This window comes from Salvia splendens, chromosome 10, assembly GCF_004379255.2.
Source record: "Salvia splendens isolate huo1 chromosome 10, SspV2, whole genome shotgun sequence".
NCBI classification, from domain to species: Eukaryota; Viridiplantae; Streptophyta; class Magnoliopsida; order Lamiales; family Lamiaceae; genus Salvia; species Salvia splendens.
The window spans coordinates 14737508-14750691 of NC_056041.1; the positions used below are offsets into that span (position 1 = coordinate 14737508).

General features: G+C 34.5%; 2 protein-coding genes across 2 annotated transcripts; both read right to left on the reverse strand.

Annotated features, from left to right (window-relative positions):
• Window positions 1-2112: 2112 nt before the first annotated feature.
• On the reverse strand, window positions 2113-3331 carry LOC121750249 (MYB-like transcription factor 4). Its single transcript, XM_042144747.1, has 2 exons — window positions 2862-3331; window positions 2113-2794 (listed from the first exon to the last, which is right to left on the reverse strand). The coding sequence occupies exons 1-2, from the start codon at window positions 3122-3124 to the stop codon at window positions 2335-2337; spliced, it is 723 nt and encodes a 240-aa protein (XP_042000681.1). The 5' UTR covers window positions 3125-3331; the 3' UTR covers window positions 2113-2334.
• Window positions 3332-7966: 4635 nt separating this feature from the next.
• On the reverse strand, window positions 7967-12762 carry LOC121752419 (L-ascorbate peroxidase 3). Its single transcript, XM_042147488.1, has 9 exons — window positions 12571-12762; window positions 12335-12459; window positions 11568-11617; window positions 10741-10806; window positions 10526-10574; window positions 10024-10106; window positions 9854-9933; window positions 9002-9104; window positions 7967-8328 (listed from the first exon to the last, which is right to left on the reverse strand). Exons 1-9 carry the CDS (start codon window positions 12681-12683, stop codon window positions 8143-8145), a joined length of 855 nt encoding a protein of 284 aa, XP_042003422.1. The 5' UTR covers window positions 12684-12762; the 3' UTR covers window positions 7967-8142.
• Between the last annotated feature and the right edge of the window lie 422 nt (window positions 12763-13184).

Genomic DNA, 13184 nt, shown 5'->3' on the forward strand with positions numbered 1-13184 from the left:
ATTTGTAAAGCTGCATTATTACAAGGATTAAATATTTAGGTGGAAGAGTTGAGTACTATAAAAAGCGGTTTGACCTAATCTCATAACTGATTTAGGTATACCATAAATGAAGTGATATCAAAATCAAACTTAAATAGGGCAATAATATGATGACACCACCAAATTAAAAAATTAGAGATATATGCGTGGAAAATATAGTATTTACGTCAGTATATAATAAAATATGATAAAGTAGTGGTGGTGATACTTATATACTGTATAAGATAAATATTGATAGGTAGGTAAAAGGTAGGTCGATCACGGCTAAAAAGAACAGATAGTAAGTTAGAAGTTGGTAGAGAGATATTGCTCTAATATATGGTCTCCCCATTTTTATCTTATGACTATCCTATATATTAACTTTTTTTTATTTTAATTTTTTTATTCAACTTAATTAGTTTTTATGGTCATAGTGGGAAATAGGCACACATAATAATTTATTAAATAACATGATATACGTAGAAATGATTTCAATTAACTGTGAGTGATAAATAATATTTCAAAGTGTGCACTACTTATTTATCGTTCTTCGATTTTGATTGAGTAATTCTTTTGTATCAAAAAGAAATGATTGAACTTAAACTAAATAAAACTATGACTCTTGCTCTTCACTTTATTCGACTTTTGGAGAGATTTTACTACTGATTTTGAATCCAACACCAAAAATTACGCTCGTTGTGAATTTTGATGAGGGGTCAAGTGATCCTTATACACCAAACACATACTATACATAAAGAATAAAAATATTTAATTATTTAAATATAAGAATGTAAGATTGTCTATTTTGAAAATCACTAATTAGGCGCAGGATATAATTGAGTGAATGAAGTCTCCTGCACTTGTAAATGCGAAATTAATTAACTCATCTATATGCACTAGTAAAAAGATCAAACAATTTGAAGCCCATTACTTCAAGATGTGACCAATTTACCTCCAAACTCAAGATTAAAAATTACTACCAACCACTTCATATAAAAAAATCACTAACTACTTAGAACTAATCGACCTTCACACTCATGATCAATTACTACTAAACAAGAATTACTTATGTTTCTAAATATATAGTACTATTCTTATTGGTGCCAATAAATCAAATATATATTATATCAGTAAGCTAAATTATCATTATTATTGAGTATTAAATTATTACATTTATTATGTTGGAAGAGATGGGTTACCCACCTATGGATCTTCTTTTCTTCTCATCCTCTCACTGCTTATCCATTTTCTCTCATTCATTCATATCCTCTGATAAAGAAGACAAACTGCAAAAAAAGGGAATCTAAAATTAGTAAAAAGAGGCAAAAGTAAAAGGAAAAAAGAAAAGAAAAGGAGAAGATCGACGAACATAAAAATAGTGTTTATTTAAGGTCGTTCAATACTCCATGTCACATGATTCATCATATATTCCATATATATATAAAAACATACCAATTGCACCAAAGTATTTAGATAAGGATGAAAATTGCAACTAACCTATTTTATGGAGTATTATTAAAAGAGTCACCTTTTTGTAAAATATGTACCCAAAGATCAACTACCAGTTTTTCTATATTAATTATAGTACAGATGAAATTCTATATATCCAAACTCCATAGAAATTTGAAATAATTTTAGAAGCAAATTTTAAAATGTATTGACATTTTGGACCACTGTACCAGTTCGAGTAAGTCCCTATGCAACAGAGTTTAGCTACCACAAGTACACAAAAATAACGCCTTGATTTTGAAACATTTCATAAATTCACGCGCGACAAAAGTTTATTTACGATTTACTTGCGTGTCCGAGTTGAGTCAAATTCTCGATCTATTTGTTGGAGATGAAGCATCTTTCAAATCATTTCATAAATTGTGCCGGTGGCAAGAACGAATCGCTAAAGCCTAAAGCTACGGATCGAATTTCAAATCACTTCATCAAAATCGCGTGGGGTGATGTAGCCCACCGTTATTGTAAATATTTCGACAGTAATTATAAATTTCGTGAAGTTAGAATACCTTGATTTATCACTTTTTTCAATGAGGAAAAGAACAAAGATAGTTGAGTCATATTAATCAGTAATTTGCTATAATATGATTTATCATCAATGTTAATTACTATGTAGTAATGAAAATATGAGTTGTACAGATTGATAGAGAAATTTCATAGAGAAGAATATCCCAACTAATACTAGTAATTAATATATCTTCAAATTTCTACTACTACTACTACTACTATACTTGAAGAATTAATCTTAATTCTTACAAACCCAAAAAAGGAGGTAATATTTGAGATGAAAGTAGTAATAAGAATGCCACGTCATTTCATCTCCAAACTTCTATAATCCAAAACTCCAGCTTTCATGCCCAGAAATTCATAGCCAGAATAACTGCTGCTTCCATTAATATTAATATTATTATTATCATCACCACTGCAGCTGCAGTCTTTGCTCTTGTGGATTCCCGTACTACACCCGAAGCACAACGTACCACCACCGCCGCCCTCCCTCTGATTCGGCGGGCTGATTCTCAGGTCAAGATTCAAATCCGGGCATTTCTCCCTCTTCACCACCGCCGGGCTCCTCTCCTTCTCTCTCACCACCACCTCCTCCTTCGCCGAGAACGAGATTGTCTTTGCCGCCTCCGCTGGCTCGTTCATCGCCCGGTGCGTCGCCGGGTCGATCCCCCGGCTTAGAAGCTTCCTTCGTATGTGCGTGTTCCAGTAGTTCTTGATCTCGTTGTCCGTTCTTCCCGGCAATCTCCCCGCTATCAACGACCACCTAAAATTAAACAAAATTAAAGAAAAGGGTTAGCAAAAAAAGACTTTAAAAAAAAAAAAAGGCTTACTTGTTGCCGAGAAGGCTGTGGAGTTTGATGATGAGATCATCCTCGTCTTCGGTGAAGTTGCCGCGCTTGAGGTCGGGGCGGAGGTAGTTGATCCAGCGGAGGCGGCAGCTCTTGCCGCAGCGGAGGAGGCCGGCGGCTTTGGGGAGGGAGCGCCAGCAGCCTTCGCCGTGGGCCCGGATGTAGGCGATGAGGCGGTCGTCTTCCTCCTTTGTCCATGCGCCTTTGTTAGTGTGAGCTTTCTCACAGCAGGGAGATCTTCCCATTTTTTATTTTTATTTTTATTTTTAAAATTTTATTTCAAGGGGAAAAAAAAGTTTTGGTTTTGGGAAGACTGTTTTTAGATGGGGATGATTTATGGAGTGTGTAGGTGGATTCTTGAATCTTGAACATCAGCAGCAGCCCTTCATGGACATGATGGGGGAGTTTATGTGTGTGTATATATAGAGACACACACATATATACATACAGCCTTTTGACTCTATATGTGGGGGAGGGGGTGGTAATTTCTTCTAGATGTTAGTTGGTGAGACAGGTTTGGGTTGAGAGAGTGGCTGGTACCATATCTCTCTATTCATCTTTATTAGCATCACATATATACATATACTGTATATAGTAATAGGAGTAATAAAAATTGAATTCATTTCGAATTTTATGAGTGATGGAAATTTCATTTTTTTAGAATCTACTACTCCATTTTACACAACGTTTATTTAATTTACTATAATATTAGGGTTTTTTGGTTGTGGGAATATGAAGTGTTGGGTGAATTTGTTTGGGTATATAAATATAGGTATTAATATTAGGTGAAAGTGACATAATATATAGGTGAGCTTTCAGGTAGGTGTAAAGTAAGGTAATAAATTAAAGGCAGGAAAGTGTGCGATATGGTGTGTTGTTGCCTTATTTCATCCAAACTCTGAACCAACCATTATTAATAAATTCATCTAACAATCACTACATAAATTTGGGAATCCCATTTTTGGTGCCATCATGTTGTTGGAACTAATTACCACACCTTAATGCTTTCTGGTGAGGTATCGCAAACTATTCTGCACATTTTTATGTTATTTATATTAGTAATATCATTATTAATGAGTAGAGAATTCAAATATCAAAGACCTTGGTTTATACAATTTGAACTTGAAATACCGTGTTTCGTCTATGAGATTGCCACTCGTATAGTAGGTCCCAGGCCCATAGCTAGGATCTGTTCCACATAATTATTTTTTTCAAAATATAGTATATTTTATTTTTAAAAAGATCTACTAGTGACAAAATCCAGATCCAAGCAATTGAAACATTCCCCCACAAGATTCATTACTTTTAGAAACTAATAATACATAATTAATTTAATCAAATTTCTCAACTGTGAAACTAGATGATCAAGTCCAAAATTTGATATGGAGAGCAACAAATTAAAGTGATATCCGGAATAAATCCAAAACTGTCAAAATTAAGTGGGACTAGATGTTTGTTCCTTGTGTGTGTGGGTGGTTAGAAATATATGATTATGTAATTAAGTTAGTTGTGAGTTGGGATTATATATTTTAGGCAATGGGAAAATTGCTTTTGCCTTACTCATGAGCATCATAGATGGTAGGTTGTTGCACTTTATATTATATATTGGTGCATGTAGATTGTTGTTATTATGGGGCTTCTAGAAGGATTTATAAATTTGAGGTTGGGTGCAAGCCAGAATGATATAACAAGAAGTGCAAGTATTGATGTGGTTGAGACTTGAAATATGAGCTTTATTTCACCTTCCACTCCTCTCTCTCTCTCTCTAACCTTGTGCTGCAAGTTTAGGCTTTGAAAGTGGGGTTTAGGGTAGGGTTAGAGAAGGGTTTGGGATGCGGCTGAATCATCAAACTTTGAGAAATAAGGTTTCTAATTGAATCTTGCAATAAATTTTAATTGAGGTTATTCACAAATACTACAATTAATAAATTCATCTAACAATCACTACAATAAAATAGGAATGAAGATAAATTAAGTATATTCATACATTATTCTTGTAATCACTTTTTATATCATAACCAAATCTGAATATCAAGCATTACATGTGAATTTGAAACGGTCTTGATTACGACACACGACGACATTGCATATTTAATTGGTGATGTTGTGGAATATTTTATGAAATTTGTGTTATGTTTAAGTATGATTCATTGTTGTGCGAAAGCATGCTTTTTTTGTATTATAAAACATAGTAGTAGTGCTAATATTTTTTCAAAGGAAACTAGAATTTGAGTCTACTCACTTTCTCTTGTAAAAATCTCAAAAGAATAAAGTATAATTCTGTTGATTTAAATTACTTTTTCATATGCTATGTACTAAACTAAAAGTAACTTTATGAGGATTCAAACAAATCGGAATTGTATATGTTCAATGAAGACATTTACACGAGAAAATAGAATATTTAAGCATCTGAACGTACTATCAGGTATCAGCGTACAATAAATCATATTCCATCACAAAATTGAAGGAGAGAGAACATTGCGTGAAAGCGAGAGTGCGACATCTGACAGTAATTGAATTTTACCAAATAACCTGTATGTTGATGCATCAACAAAAACGACAATGTTGTCAATATATTAAATCAATGCATCAATTTAATTGTCGATTTTTGTATCTTGGGGTCCAGATTTAATTTTGGTAATTATGATGTAAGTGCTATGTATAACCGTAATGCAATCCTATATGTGTACATAATATACTACGTATTATTGGATTTAATTGATAATATGAAATAGTTATGTGGCCTCATCGAGTTTGGAAAAACATTGAGTAATGCTTTGCCTACCGTGTGTATACAATGGTAATATAATCAAATCGGATGAATAATTGAAGGCATGGCTCCACTTATACATTCTCAAGCTTAATTAATTCGAGATTACATACATACACTCACAGAATTTTATCACAGTTACCAAATTCCATTATTATATAAAAGTAACATATTTAACTCATCGATATCGGTCACATAATTGATTGATAATCTGCACAAAAATTTTCTACTGCTTTATAAATACACACTCCTGACTGCTATATACCCGAAACGTTAAATTACGTGACAAAATTTGATGATTAAGTATTATTATTGACCTAATCATTTAATTGAGTTAATTGGAATAGTTGGCTATTCAAACCAAAAGGTTTGGTGGAGTGAGATATCCAAACGTATTAAAGTGTTTGTAAAAGAGAATACCCAATTTACACTTCCCTGAATAGCTAGAAGAATGAATACATAAATACCCCTAATATAGAACAATAATGAAATCATATTCTCCAAAACAATATTTCTTATATAATAAATATGGGGAAAGGATTAAAAGAGGGGGAAAAGTGAGAATTGAAACACATAACATCACACATAAATAGCACTTGTCACCCACCCCACCATCACATGATTTTCTCCTCCCCTAACCCGAAATAACATCGATAACAACGTGTGCCCCTCAATCACAATCCTTAAATCTGCCCATCAATTTGGTATTTGTTATTTAGTGTGTGTGTGTGTGTGTGTGTCACATAGAGATAGAGCCGGGGAAGAGAGATGTCTATTTATGTAATTTCATGCCTTAATTCTTTACCTACCTACTTCATCTTTTCCCCCTCCAAAGAATGGCTCCACCACCGTTACTGATTTTAGTTCCCACACGAACATTATCTCTTCTTATATCAAAAAGATGAGAATGCATAAATAAATAAAACCTTCCATGTTTTTATTCCACAAAGCTTATCCTAATTCATTAAAAAGCTTATTCTTCCTAATTAATAACTCAAACACACAAATTTTCACTCTCAATTTCCATCATATATTTGTAATTTTTAATTACAACTTTATCACGACTCATATTAGCTGAGGTGACTTGAATTCTCCCGACCTATTTGTTTGAAGGGGAACGTCTTATGTTGAATTGGGTTTCGCCATCCATATATTTTCAATCATTGACACACATACTGAACGAATAAGTAACACAATAATTTTTTTGTGAAAAAACCTAATAACCTCACCCACAACGAATATGAGGACATTTAATAGCTTGCCCTCCATCACTTTCCAACCTCCATTAAACTTGGATTGGCACTTGTCATACCTATCAAGTTAGGTTGGATCAATTCTTAGGCTGTGGGGTTGTACAAAATTCCAATCTATCTCAACTTACACCCCTCACAATCACACACACAAACATAGTAAAGGCAAATAACACAAAAAGGGCCCCAAGTATTCCAAAACTTTTCCAAGATTGGTTAAGGTGATTGAGTGTTGGGTTAGGCAATAATCTTGAATAGTTAAGGGTGGCAATTAAAAGGAGCCCGTGCATATCATGTGTTTAGGTATACAACAAGACTCATGGGGTTGTCCTAAACAAATAAAAGTGTGGCTTACCTACCTCTTTTGGTCCTTTTCACTTCACCATGTGAGTGAGGCCCCTTGTGTGTCATTTTTGGTGGGAGATTAGGGTCTTTATCAATTGACTATAACTTGGTTGATAAACCTAATGTCAATCCCATCTACTAACAATGATCTTTTTTAGAATGGTGTTTTGTAAATTCTTCCCATCTTTATTTGGACATGGACAATAACTTGGTTGTATAGTTGTAACTTGTTAAAACGTAGAATCTGTAGATGGATTAATAGATTATTCCAGCAACTAAATTAATTCGACCAAATATACATAGGTAAAACAAATTTATAAACCAGTAACTGAGTATAGCAGGAACTATCGCCATAATCACATCAATAACCAATAACCGAATGGAAGAAAGTTAGGAAAAGAAACATAAAGTTCGAAATTATTGTGTGGGCCCTCTCTCTCTCTCTCTCTCTTAATTGTGTGTGTGTGTAAAACATATAGTACTACATTTAAGCTTTCACATACTGGACTAAATTTCAGAGACTCATATTTGATATATTTCACATATGTCAACAGCTGAGTAACACTTATGTCGATTTTAAAAGGAATTTAACATCAAATCAAGAATCCTAGGAAGAAATTCATTACCTGTATAGCCTGCGGTAAGACGGCATTAAATTTCCGATTGGCTCGCTAACGTGGTAGCAGCAGCTGCGGATATCTAAAAAAGAAGGCACAACAAAGTGTATAACCTCTAGTGTGTTATTTCAAATATTTAGTAAGTGGTAAAATGTATCCACATACAAATATATGATCCGGCTAGAGGGTAGGGACCAATGCCTGTCTCAAATTATCATATCATAGTAGAGAATATAAAAATGTAACCATGTTTTATTTTTTTATTTTCTTAATAATCTACTTCATCTTTTCCTGGCTTCATATAAGTAGCCAGCGATCACAACTGCAGCAGCAACAGCAACTCCAAAAGCACTTTGTGCTAATATAGTGCCATCTTTGACGATTGTCTTGGCACCAGGAGAAGTGAAACCTAATTCAGAAAGCTTTTTGTGCGACTCTGCGTAGTCTCTAAAGAAAGCATCTTCATCCTGCATGTGCATATGACAAGACGAAGGTTACAATTTTGTGATAAGATTGTGATGAAAGAAAAGGAAGTAGAGTGCAACAAAAATAGCAATTGGGCAGTTGAACAAATTAGACTATGTCACTGACTAGAAATAGCAAAAATTTGATATGATATGTTGTCATGGCTGAGAAACTAATCAAGTCTGATGCATGATTGGGGTTGAATCCTAGCAGGTCCACATGGAAAATAGTATTTTTCGAGTTAATGGGTAGGTTGAAGACAAATAAACGATTCGGTGGCTATATATTTTTGTATTCGGAAAGGCTGATAAAGTCTTGACTAAGATTAGTAGTGCAAATATTTCGTGACGCAGTTTTTTATGAGGGAGGTGCTAAAGTTAGGGCTCTACATCACTCTGACCAAGGAGTTGCCTGTTTCTAGAGTATGAGGTTGAGTTCATTAATGCAAATTTCGGAAGGCACCTGACAGTTTTTATTTGCTTTTTCTAGAATAAGTTTTAGTGAGTGGCCAAGACTGACACATTCACACCAAGGGTCCTCGAGTACTTGAATATGACAAGATTGAACTTTCTAAGCATATTGCACCAACTTGACATGTTCATCTCTTTAACTTCTTATACACTTACTTGCCCAGGAAAAAGAATAGATGGCCGAAAATAAAACACTATGCCGTACCTTAGCATAAAGCTCCACGTAACGCCTAAAGTCAGGATCATCCAGCAAAGCCAGATCAGTGGAGAGTTTCAGCAGACCCTCTGATTCCCCCTTGAAAAGCTCCCTGGTTTAGATGTGCATTAGAGACATACAAAGAGAGAATTCAACAAAAAAATGACATGAAGTGCTCTTAATAAGGGGTGGGAATACGGATATCCGTGGATACCCGACCCGAAAAAACCGGGTGCCCAAACCTGAAAATCATCTAAAATGTCCACCCGATAACCGACCCGATATATTTTCGGGTAATCCAATACCCGCTCCGGGTACCCAAATACCCGACTCTTTACATGTGTTAATAACTAACAAAAAATTCAAATTATAATCAGATATATATAACTATAGAAAATATTATTTAAATAAACTAATATCTTTAATGTTGCATTATTTTGTAGTATATAACTATAAAAAAAATGGGTCACTTTTATTTAAAAGTACACGATTATATTTATGGGGATTGGTTATGTAAGTAAAATAGTAAAAAGTTACATAAGCAGGGACCTAGAGTAAGAGAGATTGACTTATTTATACTATAAGTTTAGAGAAAGTTATAATTAGTAAATAAATTAACCCGGCTCTTGAAGCCCGAAATGACTAAACCTAATTTATAAAAATACTTAAAATAATAAATTGGGTATTCGGGTAATTCCCGATACCCATTCGGGTTACCCAATACCCGAATTATCTTAAATTTCTATACCCAATCCCATAAAAGTGGATATTGGATACCCAATACCCGGCGGGTATCGGATCGGGTACGGGTAAACCCAATACCCGATATCCGTATTCCCACCCCTACTCTTAATGACTTACTGAAAATATGAATTGTCAAATTTCAGTGGCTCTTTAGTCCAAGCTCCCTCGAAGCCTGATCTTTCAGGATGTGCCCTTCCCTGTATAAAAACATCAACCATCATTTTACTGAAACAATTTATTCTTTCCCTTTCCTTGGTACATTCAGACCAGTGGTAAATTGATATTACCAGGGTGTGACCGCCAGAAAGTGCTACAATGTCTTTATCAGATAAACCCATCCGATAAAACACCTCCTTTAGATGTGGCACTCCTATTATCACAAGACAATAAAGTACATCAGTTTTCAACTTCTAGTAAGCTTTTAATGTAAATGACACTAATCACAAATCTCATATTCTCAATTTAATCCAGTATATCAGTATATAGAGTGTTTTCTCCCAAGTCCACTGAGACAGAATTCCTCAAACTTATATTTTAGTGTGAGAAAGAGCAGGTTGTGCCCATAGACAAGAATTTTTTTATATAAAAGTTAATTAGAGTCACAGTATATTTGGCCAGTAATAGACTTTTAATTACATCTCAAGATCATACCAAAAGAAGGGACGGCCAAAAAGCATGTGCGAAAACAATCAAAACATAAATAATGTTTCAGAGAAGGAAACATAAAAAAGCTCTAGACAAACAGATCGAGATTCAAGAACTAAGACATTCATAATATTTTTATTTAACCTTTATTAGCATCTGGAAGCCGCCCTTCCTTCGGAGAAATCTTTGAGTCCTGAAAAAAATGACCCGACTATCACTGTACTGTTCATTCGATTGAAATGAAATGCCAATGCACATAAACTAACTGAACTAAAATCATTGCAGTGCACAGTGGAAAGAGCTTTAACATCAGGCACAAGAATGTTTTTCTTTTTTCTCTGAAGATAGACTAACAGTACCTTTCTACCAGGAACAAAACTGACTGTGGGCCCACCAGTAACTTCAACTGCAACAACACCTGCAAGCTATTGATTAAAAATAGTTTGGTTAGCAGATGAATATTATTTATCCTAACCAGGGGCATAGCCAGGATTTTATTGGAGGAGGGACAAAAATAACATTAGGACAAATTTATGTATTTGAGAAGGTGCATTTAGTGTGGTTGAAGTATATAATCTGAAATCTATGTATAAATACACTATAAGGAAATGAATGGATGAGGGGGGCATTTGCCCCATGTCCTCATAAGCTGGCTTCGGCCCTGATCCTGACCGCATTTTTCTGAAGAAGGATTGAATTCTTCACTCCAATCATAGTCAACAAGTATGATCCATTTCCAGTCTAAAACAGTTCCTACTTGCTAACATGGAGTTCATTGTGCCAGGCAACTTCTAAAACTAATCAGCATATTTCTGACTTCTCATTGTTCCCCAAGCAATTATATAAGGGGAACAGGGTGACTATATATTGTCTAGAGAAGTATTTTCTAGTGACAGAGTAAAGCAGTTCAAATTACTAATGTTTTGGAGTAATTTGGTTTCAACTGGCGAAGTCCAACTAATTCAAACACGAATTCTTTCACTCGTGCTCTGTCTAGTTAATAACAGCCGTATCATATTGTACCAACATGAAGGCTCAATTGTACAAGTTCACTGAGATCATAATTATAAATTTGACAAATAAATTCACTCAACTTGTACAAAATTTATCCAAACAAAGTAAAAGAGCTTTGAGCTTCCCTTGTACTATTAACCAGCAGCCACTTAAGAGCATGAAGAAAGATTACCTGGTAGAGATCGGCATATGTAATTTTTGGACATTTCGACTTCACTTGTTCTGCATTCAAATAAAAGATATAACCCCAAGAAAAGTTGCAGGATTAATTTTTTATTACCGAAATTTAGAATCCATTGAAAAGTTCAGTAGTACTATAGAGCATATCTACTGCCACAAGAATAATTGAAATTTTATCTGATAACTATACAAGCCCAAAATGTGGAAGTCTGCATGCTAATGAACCTGTACAAGATGAGTAGCGCAAATAATTAATTTGAATACTATATACTACACCAAGCTAAGGGACTAATACAAGTAAGCCACTTGGGTGAATAAGTGCGCCAGTATATACTCTGGAGTAGCTTAAAATCCTACCTGAAATAGCTTTTAATATGTAAGAGTTCATGAGCTCCTTGAAATAAGCTTATCCATGCAGCCTTCCCATTACCACACCCAATATCTCACAACAATCATCGTGGAACAACTAACTACTAGTATAATAATACCGCATTACCGCCTAAATGTTAAACATATTTCACTCTAAGCATGCAACTAACCGACATACACAAAAACAGTAAAATCCAATCCGAAGCAGTAACACAATCAATCAATACTGCCACAATATAACAACCCCCTCAACTTCCAGCTACTAAGAAACAGAATCTAATATAGCAATGATTTTTACAACAAACACAAGCATTCTAATGTAACCTAAACAGAAATTCTCCCAACAGATCAACACCAGCAAAAATTCAAAAATAGAAAACAAAAACCAACCGCAAAATTCAAGCGCTATTTTCAAGCCACTGTTAGCTCCGTGAGCGTACTCCTCCTCATTCCGAATCGAACCGTTCGGACCTCCGGTCTTCGTGTTCACATCATAAGTCCCCGCGTCATGCCACCTATAAATCGAAAACACAATTCGAATATAGAAAAGAACAGCTCCAAATCGAAGTAATCAAAAGCGAAAATCAGAGGGAAAAAATCCGAGAAAATGGAGAAGTAGAAATTACGCCAATCGAAGCATGATCGGAGCACAATTTTTGTTGGAGATGAGAGCGCGGAGCTCGCGGCGAGCTCTCTCGACATCCTTGAGGTATTCGGAGTCGACGATAACTTTGGCCATGGCAGAGAGGAGCAGAGCAACGAGAGACGCTGAAAATTGTTTCCGAATGGGATAAGCTTTTTTTGTGAAATGTGTTGACTGGCGTTAATATATGAGCTGGGAATTAAGCGTTTTTATTTAGTCAGAAATAAGACTTTGATTTATCTTTCTAATTAAGCGTTTTTATTTTATTTTATTTTATTTTATTTTATTTTATTTTATTTGTTGTGATTGGTAATACAGAGCCCGATTGTGAGTGAAGATAATGTATGGGCCGTCACAACTTCTACTTTATTTTTATTTTATTAAACATAAATATAAAGATAGTGTCATGAAATATTAAGCATTAGCTATTAGACAAACTTACATCCAAAAAAAAAAGAGGTTCTTTCATATTTTCTTAAAAATATAATTTTTAAAAAAATCTATTTTCTAGAAATAGAAATTTTTTATTTTAGTAAATGGACACCAAATTCTACTAATATTAATTTAACTACTATTTTTTTTTATTTCCTCTCTTTT

Coding starts and splice junctions, on each gene's coding strand:
- LOC121750249 (XM_042144747.1), bottom strand. CDS start 3,124: ATGGGAAGATCTCCCTGCTGTGAGAAAGCTCACACTAACAAAGGCGCA. Junction 2,795..2,861: donor CACAGCCTTCTCGGCAACAA/GTAAGCCTTTTT, acceptor GTTTAATTTTAG/GTGGTCGTTGATAGCGGGGA.
- LOC121752419 (XM_042147488.1), bottom strand. CDS start 12,683: ATGGCCAAAGTTATCGTCGACTCCGAATACCTCAAGGATGTCGAGAGA. Junction 10,575..10,740: donor GTTTTGTTCCTGGTAGAAAG/GTACTGTTAGTC, acceptor CATTTTTTTCAG/GACTCAAAGATTTCTCCGAA. Junction 9,105..9,853: donor TTTGACAATTCATATTTTCA/GTAAGTCATTAA, acceptor CATCTAAACCAG/GGAGCTTTTCAAGGGGGAAT.